General features: G+C 41.1%; 2 protein-coding genes across 2 annotated transcripts in view; one reads left to right on the top strand and one right to left on the bottom strand.

Moving 5' to 3' along the window:
- Window positions 1–1,942, bottom strand: part of SELENOF (selenoprotein F) — a gene marked incomplete at both ends in the record, with an annotated part of 29,564 nt that extends 27,622 nt beyond the window's left edge. Inside the window, one exon of the mRNA XM_082002847.1 lies at window positions 1,874–1,942. Within this exon, the coding sequence (XP_081858973.1) occupies window positions 1,874–1,942 (69 nt within the window). The remainder of the gene's footprint in view (window positions 1–1,873) is intronic.
- Window positions 1,943–2,879: 937 nt separating this feature from the next.
- HS2ST1 (heparan sulfate 2-O-sulfotransferase 1) overlaps window positions 2,880–16,374 on the top strand; it is a gene marked incomplete at both ends in the record, with an annotated part of 78,230 nt that continues 64,735 nt past the window's right edge. The window contains one exon of the mRNA XM_082003182.1: window positions 2,880–3,003. Coding sequence (XP_081859308.1) covers window positions 2,880–3,003 — 124 coding nt within the window. The remainder of the gene's footprint in view (window positions 3,004–16,374) is intronic.

The following is a 16,374-nucleotide window of genomic DNA, read 5'->3' as shown; positions in this document are numbered from 1 at the left end:
TCAGCAAATCAGACCTCTCTTCACATTTACCCATCATTTAATATATACAGCATACCCGAGTAAGGTAGAGACAAATCCCATTTCCTCCCCTGAACTGGCCAACCTATAACCAAAGACATGTCACTGATGTGATAGATAGTAAGTGTTATGGATTAGGAATTGGTAGAAAATATATTAGGTGCCTCATTATTCTGTTTCTCTGTATCTGCTAAAAAAAAAGTTAAAGCACAAACACAAAAGTTGATATATGCAAAGTTATTTTGAAATTACTATTCTGTCAGGCAGAAAGCTATTTTTCTTCTTCCTACAGGACATTGCTAAAGTAATATCTATATGTGACAGCATGGAAGCAAAAATGGAACCCTATTCTACTGGAGCAGTCTATTATTTATCCTTTCGGGGGGATACTGGCAATAAGAAATATAACGCCACCACAGTAGTGTAGAAAATCTAAGGAGGATGCCAAACACTGCCAAAGCTACACTTTAATTACTGTTCACTTATTAAATTAATGATGATGATGGTAGCTAAAACAGTTTTCTGGCACCTTGCTGCTTGCCATCCAGCCCTTTTATGCTTTAAAATGTCATCTTTTCCTCACTTTTGTATCTGTTCACCTGGGAGTAAAAATGGTATTACTGGCATTGTCGTGTTGCTTCCACCAGCAATGCTGCTCACACCTTTCCCCAGCAGATACATATATAGAGTCAATACTCTGGCTTTTTGAGCAGCAGAATCAACCAAAAAACTGTATGAAAGCAAGTAAAGTCTCCATTACAACAGAATTCCTCAGTGAAGTAGTTCTGGTTACACAAGAAGCTCAAAACAGCTTCAGAATAAAACCACAGGGAGGGAGAAGAGGGGAAAAAAAAAGGCAGGGGGGAAGAAACTGGCTCTCCCTAATATTTTCCCTCAATTTTTAGTACTGTAACTGTTGTACTATCCTGAAATAATAAGTATACTAATTATAATAAATGTTTCTGTTTAGGATTAGAAAAGAACCCTCACACTTCAGAAGCTAATTTCCCATCAGAACAAGATAATTTCAGCTATTTAGCCAGCGATGTGCCTCATTTCCGCTGCATGCTCTCCTTTAAAGCTTTGACTACAAATACACATTATACGACTGCTTTGCTTTCGCATTAGATAATGTGAAAGCTAATTAGGTAATTTAGATAATTAAAGCAAATGCAGCATCAATACAAGCTGCTTTAGGAAGTGCTTAATAGATATTAGAAACACTGGAACAGGTCTTTTGTATAACCTCATGTCTCTGTACCACAGCTGGGTGAGAACTTCAAGGGCATCAGGTGCACTAAAACAGAGAAAGCTGTCCTGCCTGGAAAATCTTGACGGCCAGCCTTCACAGGACAGCCTTCAGTTAGAAATCAAAAGCCACCTAGCTTCACTTTGCAAACCCATTCTTAATTTTGTAACTAAGGACAACCCGGGTCACGAGATTCATAACAACACATAAGTTCCATAAAAAAAGGGGCTAAGAAGCCTGTAAATGTATTTCAAGAGTCACTGCAACACCCGCAGCGATCGCCACGTTTTCCCAGCTCATAAGGCAAACCGGGGCCGAGGCGAGGAACAAGACGGAGGGGTGCTCACGCTTCAAAACGCGGCCCTCGAAGTCTGGAGCAGTAAGGCAGCAGCAGATAACAGCCTCCGACAAAGAGAGCAAAAGAGACGGCCACAGAGGCAGGAGAGGGACGACGCCTCGGGCATAGGATAGGCAGGGCAAGGCCCGCTGCCTCCACCTCCCACTATGGGACACGTCTCGCTCCCGCCCCATCCCGCCTTACACACTCCCTTAGGAAACCGCAGCCGCACTCAGCCCGAGCGCGAATAAACCACAACGGCTTCTCACCGCCTGCAGCCCCACTAGCAACCAGAACCAGCAACGCGCCAGGGTCGTTAACTCGGCGGCCGCCGCCATCTTGGTGCCGGAACGCTCCTGCCAGCGTCGCCAGGAGGCCGCTGAAGGACCTCACCCATAGCGGATGCCCAACACAGTGCCTGATACGAAAGAGATTAGACTTGCGCCTAACGCCCGGCACCACAAGCAGAAACAGCTGACCCAGAACCTCTTTGAGAAGTATAAAGCAAAGCTATTTTTGTCTGTTCAGATTAGCGCTTCACAGAGAGGCTACAGGAGATGCCACTCCACCGCCTTAGTCGGGCACTGCAGAAACAACCCTGAACAAAGTCCTTTCTCGTTCCAGGGAGTTACTGCCAACCTGTATATAGGCCCCTAGCCCCGCCGACTGATAGCCGGTCTGACCAATATTATTCTGCCTTTCCCAAATGCCGCTGTGTCTTGTGCCCAATGAGAGTGAGCAGATGGGAGGGACTTCAAGAAGGACCTCCCAATCACGAAGGGTCGCATGTAGGCGGGACATTTCCCCAGTCCGGCAGCTTAGAGCTGAGCGAGGAGGACGATGAGTCGACGCCCCGCCCACGGGGGGGTCCGTCTGAGCGGAACCAATCCAGTTGCAGGAGAGGCGGGGTAGCGGTAGTACCGCCCAATGGCGGACGCGGCGGGGGCGGGTCTCGCCGCCGGGAATCGGCGGCGGCGGCGGCGGGGGGCGGGCGCGCAGTTGGGCGTTCGGTTGCTGAGCAGCGCACGCAGGCGGGGGAGGGGCGCGCTGGTGGCCGCCGCGCGGCGGTTGGTGACGGGTGCGGGGGGCGGCGGGCGGGCAGTCTGCGGGGCGATGTGAGAGCAGCGGCGGGCCCTGTCGCGCGCCCCCAGCCGCGCTCCCTTCGGCTCCCCTCGCTCGCCCCGTCCCTGCGGCGGCGGCGGCTCCCGCCGGCCTCCGCGGCCGGGCCCCGCGTTATGTCGTGATCCCGGGCGGGCGGCGCTGCTGCTGCTGCTCATGGGGCTGCTCAGGATTATGCTGCCGCCCAAGTTGCAGCTGCTGGCGGTGCTGGTCTTCGGGGTGGCCGTGCTTTTCCTGGAGAACCAGATCCAGAAGCTGGAGGAGTCCCGCGGCAAGCTGGGTGAGCGGCGGCGGGGCGCGGCTGGGGGCCTGAGGCGGAACGGGCCGGGCCGGGGGCCGGGGCCGGGCGCGGGCAGGCAGGCGGGGAGGCGGCTGCGCGGGCAAGCGGGCCGGCGGCGGGAGAGCGGAGGGTTGGCGGCCGGCCTCTCCCCGCCTCGGTGTGCCGCCCGGCTGCTGACCCCGTCTGATTCGTGTTCACATGCCCGGAATGATACAGGACCGGATCAATACGGTCCGGGGACGCTGCAAGGGGCTGCCAACAGCGGAGGCAGCAGCCTTGGCCTTTGAGTTCATCAGTGTGTGTGTTTTGAGAGATCGTGAGACCTAGGAGAGATCGGTGTTGGAAAGATAAATGTTTCTGTAGTGTGTCTAAATGGGCTTTCTTGAAAGAGCAGCGATGTTCACAGCTATTCGGAGCAGTGGCTGGCCTGCGTGTGCCTCCTGACAGGCGCCTGGGCCGGGAGAGGGAAAGCAGGAGTGATTCCGAAAGTGAGTCTAGTCTGCTGCTGCTGCTACGAATTACCGTCTTCCTCACGTTTAATTTCCACTCAGACGTTTTACTAAGGGTTGGCATTGTAAAGGAAAACTCAGTGTAAAAAAACAAAACAAAACAAAAAACAGACAAAAAAGCTGAAGACGTCGTTCTTAATGACAAATGGCTAATTTGTTTTACTCTCATTGAATGTAAGATGTTGTTTTCTGCAGTTTACTGAGTGTAGTTACTGATCTCCTAGACTGTCGCTGAGCTGTAGTTAAACAGAATAATGATGGACTTGAAAACTCTTGTGTAAGATTTCTTCTGCTTTTCCTGCCTTGAAAAGACCTTTTCAGAGTAGTATCTGCCTGGTAGGTAACATTTTATTACTTTGTTGTGCATAAGGCTGCAGATCTCATATAGATTTTACATTTTTTAATTAAGGGTCTCAGGGATGTGAAAAACTACCATTCTGAATTAAGCTTGTGGTGCCTAAGAGTTGTAGAAACAGAGCACTGAGACTTCTGGTGTATACAAGTGCAAGGGCTGGTTTACAAGCATTGTTGATTTGTTTTCTCATATTATTTGACTATACTAAGATATTTAGACTAAGAACACTTCGAGTCTGTAGGAAAAAAAGTGCACATGTCATGTTCCTACTGGTGTTAAAATTAGAAATGGACTTTGAGTGACATGGGAAGTTTAACAGCGAGCTTGTAACAGAGCGAGAGTCAGCGTATCTTAATGTTAAGCTGTATGAATGCCATTGGGATTTTATTTTGCAGCATTTCTTTTCCTGAAATAAACTGGAATATTAGAGATTAGGAACTGCATATTCGAGATTAGGACCCTGGAAGTAGAAGTGGTTGATTGCTTGAGTTACGGCACACTCTTACTTTGCGTATTTTTCAACTGAAAGTTTGTACCAGTTATCATCGAGGCATAATTTTTGCAGTGTCTTAATAACTGTAAACAAAAATTTGAAGAAGAAAATGAATTAAATTGGAAGATAATTCAAGCAGATCATACGATAGTGCTCAAGGTTCAGTGGAATTTTGCGTCTGTCTCTTTTAAACTGGTTGGTACCAGTAGCTTCAGTGCCTCTGTTGCCGACAAGTTTAGGGAAATCTACCTCCTGGCATGAAAACATTAACATAATGCATGTGCGAATAAATAATTTTGCTGGTAAAACTTCCTCTTCCTCCTTAATATATATGCAATGGGCGTGATTAAGTTGCATATTTAGAGGATTAAAATACAAAGTACATACTGCTTTGGGACAAAAATTTAATTACTATGTTCTGCTGATTTTATTTCTTACGGAGAAGGGAAAACTACTGTAAAGTTTGTTAAAAGTATGATGGAAAGATTTGCTTTGTGAGCAACTTGCTAGTGATTCTCTGAAACCTGTGTAAGGAGGGGAAAAAGGGCTTTCTGCAACAGCTTTGAACTTGGGATCTGTTTTATTTAATGTGAGAGTGCATTCTGTTAAAAAGCTTCTAGCTGGCTGAATGTCTCCTTTTTTACATGTTTGGTATGTATTTTATGACTAACAAATGTTAAGGTTTCATTACAGAATTTTTTTACCATCATGGTTGGTGATATTTCTACTGAGCTCTGATATTGAGAATGGTTTACTCCGAACAAACTAATTAGTTGGCCTAATGCACTTGAACTCCAGTCTTTCTTCCTGTCCTCCCTGCTCCGCCAAAGAATGGGGCGTGTGTGAAGAGGCAGTGACACTATGATTTGATGATAATGACAAAGTAGTTCTTTTGGTCTTTCAGTTGCGTTTCAGTGGGTGCTTTATGTTAGAAGTAGCATTGCATATTGTTTGGGCACTGGGTTTTTAACTGTGCTATGGTTTGTGTTGATATGTCAGATGATAATCTGTCATCTTGGAAAGTAGTTGTAAGAATTAGGCTATGATTAGGAAAACTGAATGACTTCAGATTTGGTAGCAAATAAAATAATTCTGCAATCTTACCAGCAGTTCTAGTAATACTCTGTCATACTTTCCGATAGAAAATGTTTCATTCAATTTCCTCACATAGGAGCGATCTTGTTTCTGAACTGAGCGATTGTGGGGGGCTAATTTCAGTTCAACGTCTTAAAATATCTTACCTATAACATGAAATTGGAGCATCTTTCTGGGTAAAAAATGAATGGGAATTTCTTTCTTCCTTTAAGCCTTTATATAGGTAAAACCCAGTCACCCTGGCAAACTTCTCTTTTTTTAAGTTTAAAAGTACAGGAGATAGAAGCAAATGACCATCACAAATACTGATGCTGCTTTTTTCTCTGTGATGAGGTTGTTATGATCCTAATATAATTTTTAAAGGTATTTGTAAACTTGTGGGTTTCTTCATTATATGAAAGACAACTCTCTAATTAAAAAAATAAAGAAAATAGTAATATTCATTGTAACTTCTGTGCAGCTTCTGGACTTCTTAAGCTCTTTACAAATAGTTTGTAGTGGTGAGATCACAAGCAGAGTCCAGTCGGTACCCAGTTTCAAGTACTTTTTTGGTGAGATTTGTACATATAGCCATTAATCTTCTGTATTATTTTCAAGTTTACATGTAAGGGCAGCTAAATTGACATTCTCTCCAGACTAAGCTGTCTCTAGTTGCCAGTCAGAATTTTAATGTTTTTATTTAAGCCTGGTGTAGGTATTTGCACATTAGCTTTAGGAATGCACAGCCCTAATAGAGAATATTGCATGTGAAAGGCAAATGTTGAGGCTTGCACTGTCATTCCTGAAACAGAAATAATGTCTGACCATCCCCTTTGGTTTTTGGAAGCCAGGTGGGTGCAGCTCTGCCTCTGGTTTAGAGTGACCTAACATTAAACATGTACCATGCCATCTCCTGCATTGCCATTAGTGTTCGTGGTGAGTTGGATCAAAAAACTGATCCAGCTGGAAGTAATCCAGCCATCTCTTTTCTTCCTTCCCCAAAATTTTGTAATGCATTATTGGGGAAAAGGAAGAGAAGAGGGAAGTTTGTATGTGTTCTAGTTTTTCTGTTAAATTAATTTTATTTTACAATAGCAAGTACTGGAAGCACTCAAGGTTGGGCAGAGGAGTAGGGAAAGACAGTGCGTCATTCAAGGAAGAGTCTGTAGCATTGATCAGAGAAGGTGAGGATAGCAGATAGGGAAAGATTACTTTTTGGTGGGGTGGAAGTAAAGTAATACTGCTACTTTCTAGCTGTCTAGTGATACTTACATATTGGATTTTGAAAATAGTCCATGTCTGGGTAAGATATATACCATAACAGGGAGAGCAAGGACTGAGCAACTTTATTACTGTTTCAGATTATTGCTTCAGATCATGTTGAAACACTGATTAGCTGTACTGTGTGAGTATTTCTTCTGCTAAGTGATAAACAAACTTCCTGCTCGTATCTGTTAATTCAGCATCTTGAATTCTGTCATTTGAAAGAAATTCTTAATATTTTACTTTTTTTGTTTGTTTGTTTGAAAATATGTGAATAATTTGAAAGGCTAAGGCTCTTTTCCTAAGTCCAGGGAAGAAAATTTAATTGATGATTGATTGCCAGATTTTTTTTTTTTTTTTTTTAAGGTAGTTACCTAGCGCCTGTGGCCCTTTCTGGGGTAATATCCTTCTAAGCACTGTGCAAGTACCTAACAAACCACTGTTCCTTTGGAGTTAAATGATTTAACTTCCCAATGACTAAACCTTATGCTCTCTAGAAATACAAGATTTTCTACTTTTTGGGGGACGTTGAAATAATAGGCATCTTATGTTTCCTTCATTTGGGAAAAAAAATCTCCTGTCAGTAGGCCTGCCAGTTGCATGTGTTTGGAAAATCCCTCAGAAAAGTTCTTAAATTGTCCCTCATAATATAGCATGCATGGTTCCTTAGTATATTATTTATACTTGGACTTCATTTATAAAGAGTAGTTTGTGATTGTTGGCAGTTCTGGCTGCACACAGCTATGCAAATAATTTACTAGCATTTCTTTTAAATATAGCTCTGTTGCTCAGTAGTTATTATTTTCTGCTGAGTAGCCCAAGGCATTCTTTCACAAGCTGTTTTCCTGTGTACCGGGGTTCCTGAAATAAGAGTTTTAATGCTGCTTCCTCGATATATCTCCAGCCAGTGAAACATTCTTCCACTTTGCCTTGCTGGTTCTATCATACTTTTTCATTTAGTTCCCCCTTGCCATTCCCGTTCACCATGCCCCCCGTCATTCCAGATGCTTTCAGGATAGATTTTAAACTACTCCATAGTATGCTTGTACTTCCCATTGCAAAGCATGATATAGAGCAATTGTGTGAATTTTATTTTATTTATTTATTATGTTGTTGTTTGTGATTTTGTATTTATTTATAGCTTTTTGGGCGAATAATTGTTGCAGCTGCTGCTGTTACATTTTCTATGAAATCAGTAATCTGAGTTTTGACTAATGCAGAACTATGCACATTCCCAAGTACATACCAAGACAGTTCAGACTTGCTAACGGGCTTTGAGGCTTGATCTCACCCTTTTTTGCTGGCACTCCAACATCTGTTTCCAACAGTGGAAATAACTTTTTAAAATTTCTTTCCTCTTCTGGAAGGCTGTACATGAGAAACTTTGATATTGTTGTACCTAGTTTGCAGGCCTTGTGCTTTTAGTGAAATAGGTTTGAGAATTAGTGATGTGGTGAGAGCTGTGCCTTCACTTCTCCTAGCAGGTGCTGTTCTGAAGAGTTAATCTGGCAAAGGGATATTTTTGTTAGAGATATTTTGAGGGCAGTTCTGAGAGATGAAATGGACTTCAGAAATCAGACGAAGTGTACACCTCCAGTCCCTCCAGCCACATACTGCAGCGGATGAGGTAATCATGAAGCTAGGCACTGCATCTTTCCAGATTCTCCATTGGAAGAGGTCAGGTTTGGGCCAGTACGTATCTATGTATGTTACCTTTTAACACACAAATTTAAGTTGAAGAGCACAAAGACTTCCAATACCATTCTCCAGGGAAATGCTGGAAGAGAGTCACAATTACAATAGATGTTTAGGGCAGAAACAGCTTGTTGGTCGGCCAAAGAAATGGAAGTGCCATGATCATCTTCTTTGTGAATTAATGCAATATTACAGATTTGGTAATGGTAGCCATGAGGTAGGGAATTAGTTTAAGGCTGAGAAACTCCAGAGAAAGTCTTTAAAGGAGTTCTACATCCTGTTCTTACATATAATTGTTTTTCTACAAAGGAAATGAAATACCTAGCAGGTTTCAGTAATGTGCTTGGCACTGTAAAAGTGTTAGCACTACTAGAAATCAGAAAAAGTTACTTTTAATGCCTTCATTTACTCTGTGATAAAGCAACAAAAACAATGACGCTATGGCAAACCCTTTGTTTTTCTTGTCCATTTTCTACTTCTGATCATGGAGAAAGTAACTAAAATTTTCAGGTCTGCAATGTGCCTTTGAAATTGAATGATTGGAGATTATTATCAAAAGAACTGGTTTAAAACACAGCAAAACCCTAAGAAAACCAGAGACCCCCAAATACTCCACTAAATTACAATTGACTGGTCGTGCATTTTATATATGTATATGTGTGTGTGTGTATAAACACATATAAAATGTATATCTATTTAAAAGAAAAAAACCTAAACCAGCCCTTGCTAAACTACTTAAACTTCGGAGTTAGTCTAACAGGTTAAATCATTGCTTTCCAGCTTATCATGTACATCTGAAGTGAAATAAATCTTAGGGATTTATTTTCTGCCTTATTTCAGAAAACTGACTTATTTGCATCTGGATTCTTTTTTTGCACAGCTTTTTATTGCCCCCGGCTGTTGAAGTTAGGGACATTTGAACAGTTCATGAACAAGTTTTTTCCATATCTAACTGACTGGCAGCCATGAGTCACTCACTGTTAGACTTATTCTGGCCAGACTTGTCTTCTAATAATGAATGCCTTCCCTTGAATTCTTGCTCCTCTTTAGGAAATAGATGGCTTTTGAGATAGAATCCTCCGCGTATTATCACTTAATTGGGTCAAAAGATAGCCTTTTTGTGTAACTGTGTGCAATCTGTAGTTTTTGTCACCTATCCGAAGTGTATTTAAACCTTGTCAAAGCAGTATTAAAATAGTGGTAAGTGCTTTTCTTGAAATGTGGTGCTATTTATCTTTTTACATGTCTGAAATACTAGCCTAGCAAGCATAATGAAAGTGCCACGCTCTAGAAAAATAGCTGAACTGTTACGTGTATTTGCATTATTTTTTCAACCAGAAATAAAAGATAAAAGACTGAGTAAAAGGAGTCCAGTGTTGAGAGAGGCATCTGAAATTTGGCCAGCTGGCTGCAGCCTTTCATAAATATGTACAGACTCTTAACTGCAATCTGTCCTACTCGTTATCTGGATGGGGGACAGGCAGTATCTTATTCAAACCCTTGGCTTCTTGTCATGCTCAAGCCCATCAATTCTGTTGGGTTTGCCCACTCCACCAAAAACTTGTGGCCCCGTGAAGTTGTTGTGTTCAAAGCCCAGCATCTTGGGAAAGGAGGCATTCAGAGAAATCTTCAGTTGCTTAGAAGAGAAAGCCAACCCCTTTCATTCCCAAAATTGGGTCGGTTGGTTCTTTATTCACGCCCCAAATCCTCTCTACTTGACCTTTTGAGTTTTGGAGAACTGAAGTCCCTCCATTTGTCATTCCTATCAGTAATTGTCTATATTAAAAATACTGCTAGTGCTGATTATAGTTGGTATGCCCAGGCAGTTCACTAAAGGTATAAATTCTCGATATATATAGAAGCATGCATGTTGCATATAGATGTTTTTGTGTCAGGAATATGCTGACTATCAGGACATCAGTGTTATTGCGGGATGTGCCCTTAAGTGTCAGGGTCTGGCTTCATATTGAGTGCCTGTATGTTCCCAAGCAATTAATTCATTGCTGTAATTTAGCTTTTTATGGCTATAAATTAAGTGCCTATTTTCACCATAGAGGGATTGTTTGCAAATGTGTCTGCAGGAAGCCCAACTACATCTGCATGTCTTCTTATTGTCTCTAGTATTCAGTGTATTATTGTTGTCCTTAGTTTGCAATATCCTTGTGTCATCATGGTTCCAATAATATTACTGCTATAATAATTATTACTCAAGCTTTTTGGTAGTGATAAAATTCATCATGAGTAGCTAGGAGTCTAGGGCAGTCAGAGAATTAATAAGATAATTAAATTACAAAAAGTAGTTGGAAAGAAGCTATCTATCATTTTGGCCCAGTCTTTGTCTGCTTTCCTTTACGTCCATTCTCTCTCTATATCCGGTTAGAGTTTAAAATGACAGCTGACATCCTTTTTTTTGTCAACTTGCTGTTTAATTCTGAATACTAATTTGTGTTGAAACATATGTAAAACTTAAGTGCTGTTTTGATAAAACAGCTTTTGATGATTTTGAAGTGTTTATGCAAACCTTGTGCATAATTGCTCTAAAACTGTAGAGTGTGGGGATGGGATCTTAGGTTCCTTAAATGAAAATGCCTATCTTCCCCATTTACTTCTGCAGTGGTTTTTCTCTCAGAAGGTCTTACTTTATTCTTCTGTTTTTTAAATATATATTAAAAAATACATACACAAGGGAGAGTAAGGACTATATAACTTTATAATGTATGTAATTATAATAAATATAAATATTATGTGTATTTATATTCCTCACCCCCATTGTATATATTTTCCAATGTTATAGTATAGGACTGATCTTTCTTGGACAACAGACTGAAAGGCAATAGCATTTCATTTCACTTTGGAAAAGGTGCAAAAAGGCTGTTAAGAACATGAAGGAACTTGGAGATATGAGAGCAATTGAACAGAGATTATGCTTGTTCCTCTCACTTTTTGCAAAGTGGAGAGGGAAATACAGCAAATATAATTTTAATTATCTTTTTTTCCTGAATCTCTCCCCTATGTATCTTTTCATTTTCAATATTTCTATTATCTTATTTTCTCAATATGTTGTTGTTGAACATATTCAGAAGGATTGCATAAATAGCATATCTGTGTTTTCTTTGAAATATTTGCATTTCTTTACACTAATTCTGTGGGGTCTTTGAAGGAGGTTTTGCAGTAGTCGAAGTCTCTTTTTGCAACATGTTGCATTTGTAATGGGTTTTAATGTACAAAACATTAATCAGCAATTGATTGTATTACACTGGAGTTGATTTTGATCATTCATTCTGAGCAAAGGATTTCTGTAATTCTGAGAAAAATTTACAAATTCAGAGTAAAAGGGAACAAAGTCAAAAAGCAGGATGTGAAAATGGTAGAATCTTATTCTGACACACTAAATAGACCAAAAAGTCTCTCCAGAACAAAACAAAGCAGTCTAAGATTTTTTGACTACTTTAGCATTTGAATGACAGATGTAAATTGAGGAAGAGAAAAAAACTTTTTGCAAGATCTAGTTTCAAATTTTTTATTACTTAAAAAATGAGGATTAATTTTTACAAAAGCTGAGTCCAGCCATGTCCTTCCATTGTCTGTGGTAAAAGTAGTATCTCACAGGGTTTTATTCCCATGCTGAAGGATAAGGACAAATATACTGCACCTTGTCTATTGACCAAAACACTCTTGAGCACAGGGTTTTACAAATACGCTTTGATCACTTACTGAAGATGTTGTTTTGTACCCAGTACACAAAATATCTTGTATGAGGATCCATGTTTTTGGAAACAAAGTCAGGTTTTTTGTATTTTGGTGTTGAATGAACTGTTTCATAGGTAGAATCCTATTTCAGCTGCAATCCCACTGACAACTTTGGAGCCAAGATTTTTCAGCATCTCATTTGTCAGTAAACCTTCAGCAGTGTGTGCTCTTCCAAATGAGAAAAAATATTTTCCTGGCAAAATATCGATAATTGCATACTATTCTTGATACTTTATCCCATGAACTGTGCTGGGATGACCATAGCACTAAAAAGCTTTCCCTTAATCAAGTTAATGCCTTTGGGAGTATTGAATGTCTTATAGTTTGCCCTTCTTATTTTTTATTTATTTTTTCTTAAAGGACAAATAAAAGAAGCTTACAAAACCCTCGTGCTTATCTGAGAAACATTTAGTCGTTTTAATAGGTTTTTAGGCAAATTAACTATTTTGTATTAACTTTGGTGATGCTGCCAACAAGGCAAGCTTTTGAAGATAAGTACCTAATAAATAGTCTGCTGTCTTATGATGAAGTGATTAGATCTTGCTGTCCAATTTGATGACTTTAAAGTGTGTAAAGGGGGATTGGACTGAATATGTTTTTGAACTCCATTTCACTTACAAAGACAGCATTTCAATAGTAGATGTATCTTTGCTTTTTGGAGAATGTTCTTGTGTACAAAATGACCTTTTGGAGCATGATTGTTTAGCAGGAATTGGAATGTTTTGTATTTTTACTGTCTTCCTACTTTTATTAATGCAAATTTTATTTTTTAAATACTTCTGGGCTTCCTTCCCTTTGCTCTCTAAATTGTTAATCCTAATGTGCTATTTGTGCAGCTGCTGTTGGTTTGAGTGAAGACAAAACTTGCAGTAGCTCCCCTGTTTTAGCAGGACCTGTTTAAGGTTTAAAGTTATCCTCAACAGGAATGTACTTCATGTTTTTGTTTGATCAAATCTAGAAAATCTCTGGCACACTGCTTGTTTTACACTTCTAAATTTGGGTTTATAGTCTGTATGTTTAATGTGTATGCGGTAGTCTAGGTGTTTTCTGTTTTGAGAAGTACCAGAATGCCTTACCGTCTAGTAGGCTAGTAGTATTTATTCTAGACCTTGAACTGCCTCACAAACATGCTTTCTGAGCCAAAAGCAAAGGCTGAATGACCAGAAATACCTGTCTAAGCTTACGTTTAAACATAACAGTGTTCATAACGCATCATGTCTGGTACAAACTTGAATTTTACCTTTGAAACTATTCAGTGGCCAAAGCAGTTAGGGTTATGTAAGAACTTTTCCAAGGAATTCAGTTGGAGGAACTTTTATTCCAAAGTTTTGAATTTTGATGAGATATTTTGGAGTGACTAATGAAGTAAAATTGCTGTCAGTCATGGAGGTGCATAAGAGGGCTTGAGAAGTCACAAGACCCAACAGATGAGCTGTCAAAGTTAGCAGTGGGTGCATAAAATGTTGTTCCCCCAGCAGTGTGCCCAGCACTGTCATAGAAGAGTATCACCCCATTGCTAGCCAGGGTGGTAACCAGCGCTATGCCCAGCCCCTCTGCCAGCAGAGATCAGAGCATGCAGCATGCAGTTAAAGCAATGTTGATTTCAGTTTAGTTTAATACTTTGGGCTTTGAGCTGCAGAGATGGCATATGTGGAAAGGCTGTGGATGTTGACTACCTGGACTTCAGTAAAGCCTTTGACAGTGTCTCCCACAGCATTCTCCTGGAGAAACTGGCGGCTCGTGGCTTAGACAGGTTTACTCTTCACTGGATAAAGAACTGGCTGGATGGCCGAGCCCAGAGAGTTGTGGTGAATGGCGTTAAATCTGGCTGGCGGCCGGTCACAAGCGGTGTTCCCCAGGGCTCGGTTCAATATCTTTATCGATGATCTGGATGAGGGGATCGAGTGCTCCCTCAGTAAGTTTGCAGATGACACCAAGTTGGGTGGGAGTGTTGATCTGCTGGAGGGTAGGAGGGCTCTGCAGAGGGATCTGGACAGGCTGGATCGATGGGCCGAGGCCAACTGTATGAGATTTAATAAGGCCAAGCGCAGGGTCCTGCACTTTGGCCACAACAACCCCATGCAACGCTACAGGCTTCAGGAAGAGTGACTGCAGAGCTGCCAGGCGGAAAGGGACCTGAGAGTGCTGGTTGGCAGCTGGCTGAATATGAGCCGGCAGTGTGCCCAGGTGGCCAAGAAGGCCAAGAGCATCCTGGCCTGTATCAGAAATAGTGTGGCCAGCAGGAGTAGGGAAGTGATCGTGCCCCTGTACTCGGCACTGGTGAGGCCACACCTTGAATCCTGTGTTCAGTGTTGTGCCACTCACTACAAGAAGGATGCTGAGGTGCTCGAGCGTGTCCAAAGAAGGGCAACGAAGCTGGTGAGGGGTCTGGAGCACAAGTCTTATGAGGAGCGGCTGAGGGAACTGGGGTTGTTTAGTCTGGAGAAGAGGAGGCTGAGGGGAGACCTTATCGCTCTCTACAACTACCTGAAAGGGGGTTGTGGCAACGAGGGTGTTGGTCTCTTCTCCCAAATAACTAGTGATAGGATGAGAGGAAATGGCCTCAAGTTGCGCCAGGGGAGGTTTAGATTGGATATTAGGAAAAATTTCTTCACCGAGAGAGTGGTCAAGCATTGGAACAGGCCGCCCAGGGAGGTGGTGGAGTCACCATCTCTGGAAGTGTTCAAAAAACGTGTGGATGTGGCGCTTCAGGATATGCTTTAGGGGACATGGTGGTGCTGGATTAATGGTTGGACCTGATGATCTTGAAGGTCCTTTCCAACCTTAGTGATTCTGTGATTCTGTGATATGTTTGCTTCTGGACAGGAAAAGACAGCCACCCGTGGTCAAGCTTAGAGGAGAATATTAAAAATGAACTTTTGAAGAGGGGAACTGAGGAGCAGAAAGGATAAATATGTGAGGATCAGTGCAACTTTTGCATCTGTGAGCTATCCACAGTCTCTCTGATCCCAACAAAAAGGTAGACTTTATTGGGGAATACGCTTATTTTCAAGGCTGGCTTGACTCTAGCTTAACAGTCTGAAAATGTGCTTGCTTCTGATTCCTATTGCTTTGTCATTTACCCTCTGCAATACAATTAAACCCACCTCACCTTTCTGACGTGAAAAACCAACATAAAATGAGGTGGTGGTTTTGTAGAAAGAAATTATAAATCAAGTAGCAGAACATTTATGCGTATCCTGTTCTGGTTTTCCTGCCTGTGCTTTCCAAACCATGCTCTGAGAAACATGGTCTTGCTAACATATTTGTGGGAGCATTTTTCTAAACACTTGTGGTCACTGGAGCAACCCAAAGCGTTGTTTCTAGTGATTTTTATGTGCCTACCTATGTGTGATTGCCTAGTGCAGGTGGCAAGGTAGTCCTAATATGAGAAAGAGAAATTATTCACATACCAATTTTTTAAAAAAACAACACATGTGAAGGAGGAATGAAGATATTGAAAGTTTTTCTGGGTTTTTTTCCTGTTCTAAGCCATAGAAAAAAGGCCTTAGAAACTGAATGACCATTTTTATATTTTCCAGGAACATTAGTGGTGATTATGTGCAAGTTTTGAATGTGTGCACTCTTTGACTGGTGGAAGCTTGTGTCAAGGTTGCAGTTAAAAGCATGTATTGTTTTGTAATAAGCAATGGGATGTAATAAACTGCTTAAACTGGTGTTATAAAATTTACCTACAAAATATTTGTTTTACTGGAGATGATGAGAAAAATTTTAAAATGTTAACTGAGATTGAAATACTAGTTTTCAAGAATGAATGTTGGAAAACAGGGTAAACTTTTTTAGACTTGCTTCCTCTCATTGTTATGCCATCTTAAAACAATATGGAAATAAAAATAGCACTTACATCACGTGCTTTTTACTAAATGTCTGACAACATGACACTTAAGCGACAAAATCTGTCAAGTATTCATATAGCAGCAGGAATGTGAAATACAGTGATTGTTCCTACGTCTCTTTACTTAATACATACTAAGTATGTGCATTGAAATGTCAACATGAAATGGCACTCTAGAGATAACTAGTATGCAAGAGAAACCTATATGAAAATCCTCTCAGATATCCAGGAATTTATTTGGATGCATTTTCTGCCCTTGATGGAATGGCACATCTACAAACTCTCCACAAATTCTGTTAATCTTTCAAGCTTTGCTATATCAGGTACCACAATTAAATAGTGACCTAAATTGGCAGGAATATTTGGCTTTTCTACA

Source organism: Phaethon aethereus (genome assembly GCF_964289735.1).
Source record: "Phaethon aethereus genome assembly, chromosome: 8".
Taxonomy (NCBI): Eukaryota; Metazoa; Chordata; class Aves; order Phaethontiformes; family Phaethontidae; genus Phaethon; species Phaethon aethereus.
The sequence above is the reverse complement of the archived record's forward strand: the minus strand, read 5'-3'. Positions and strand labels throughout refer to the sequence as shown.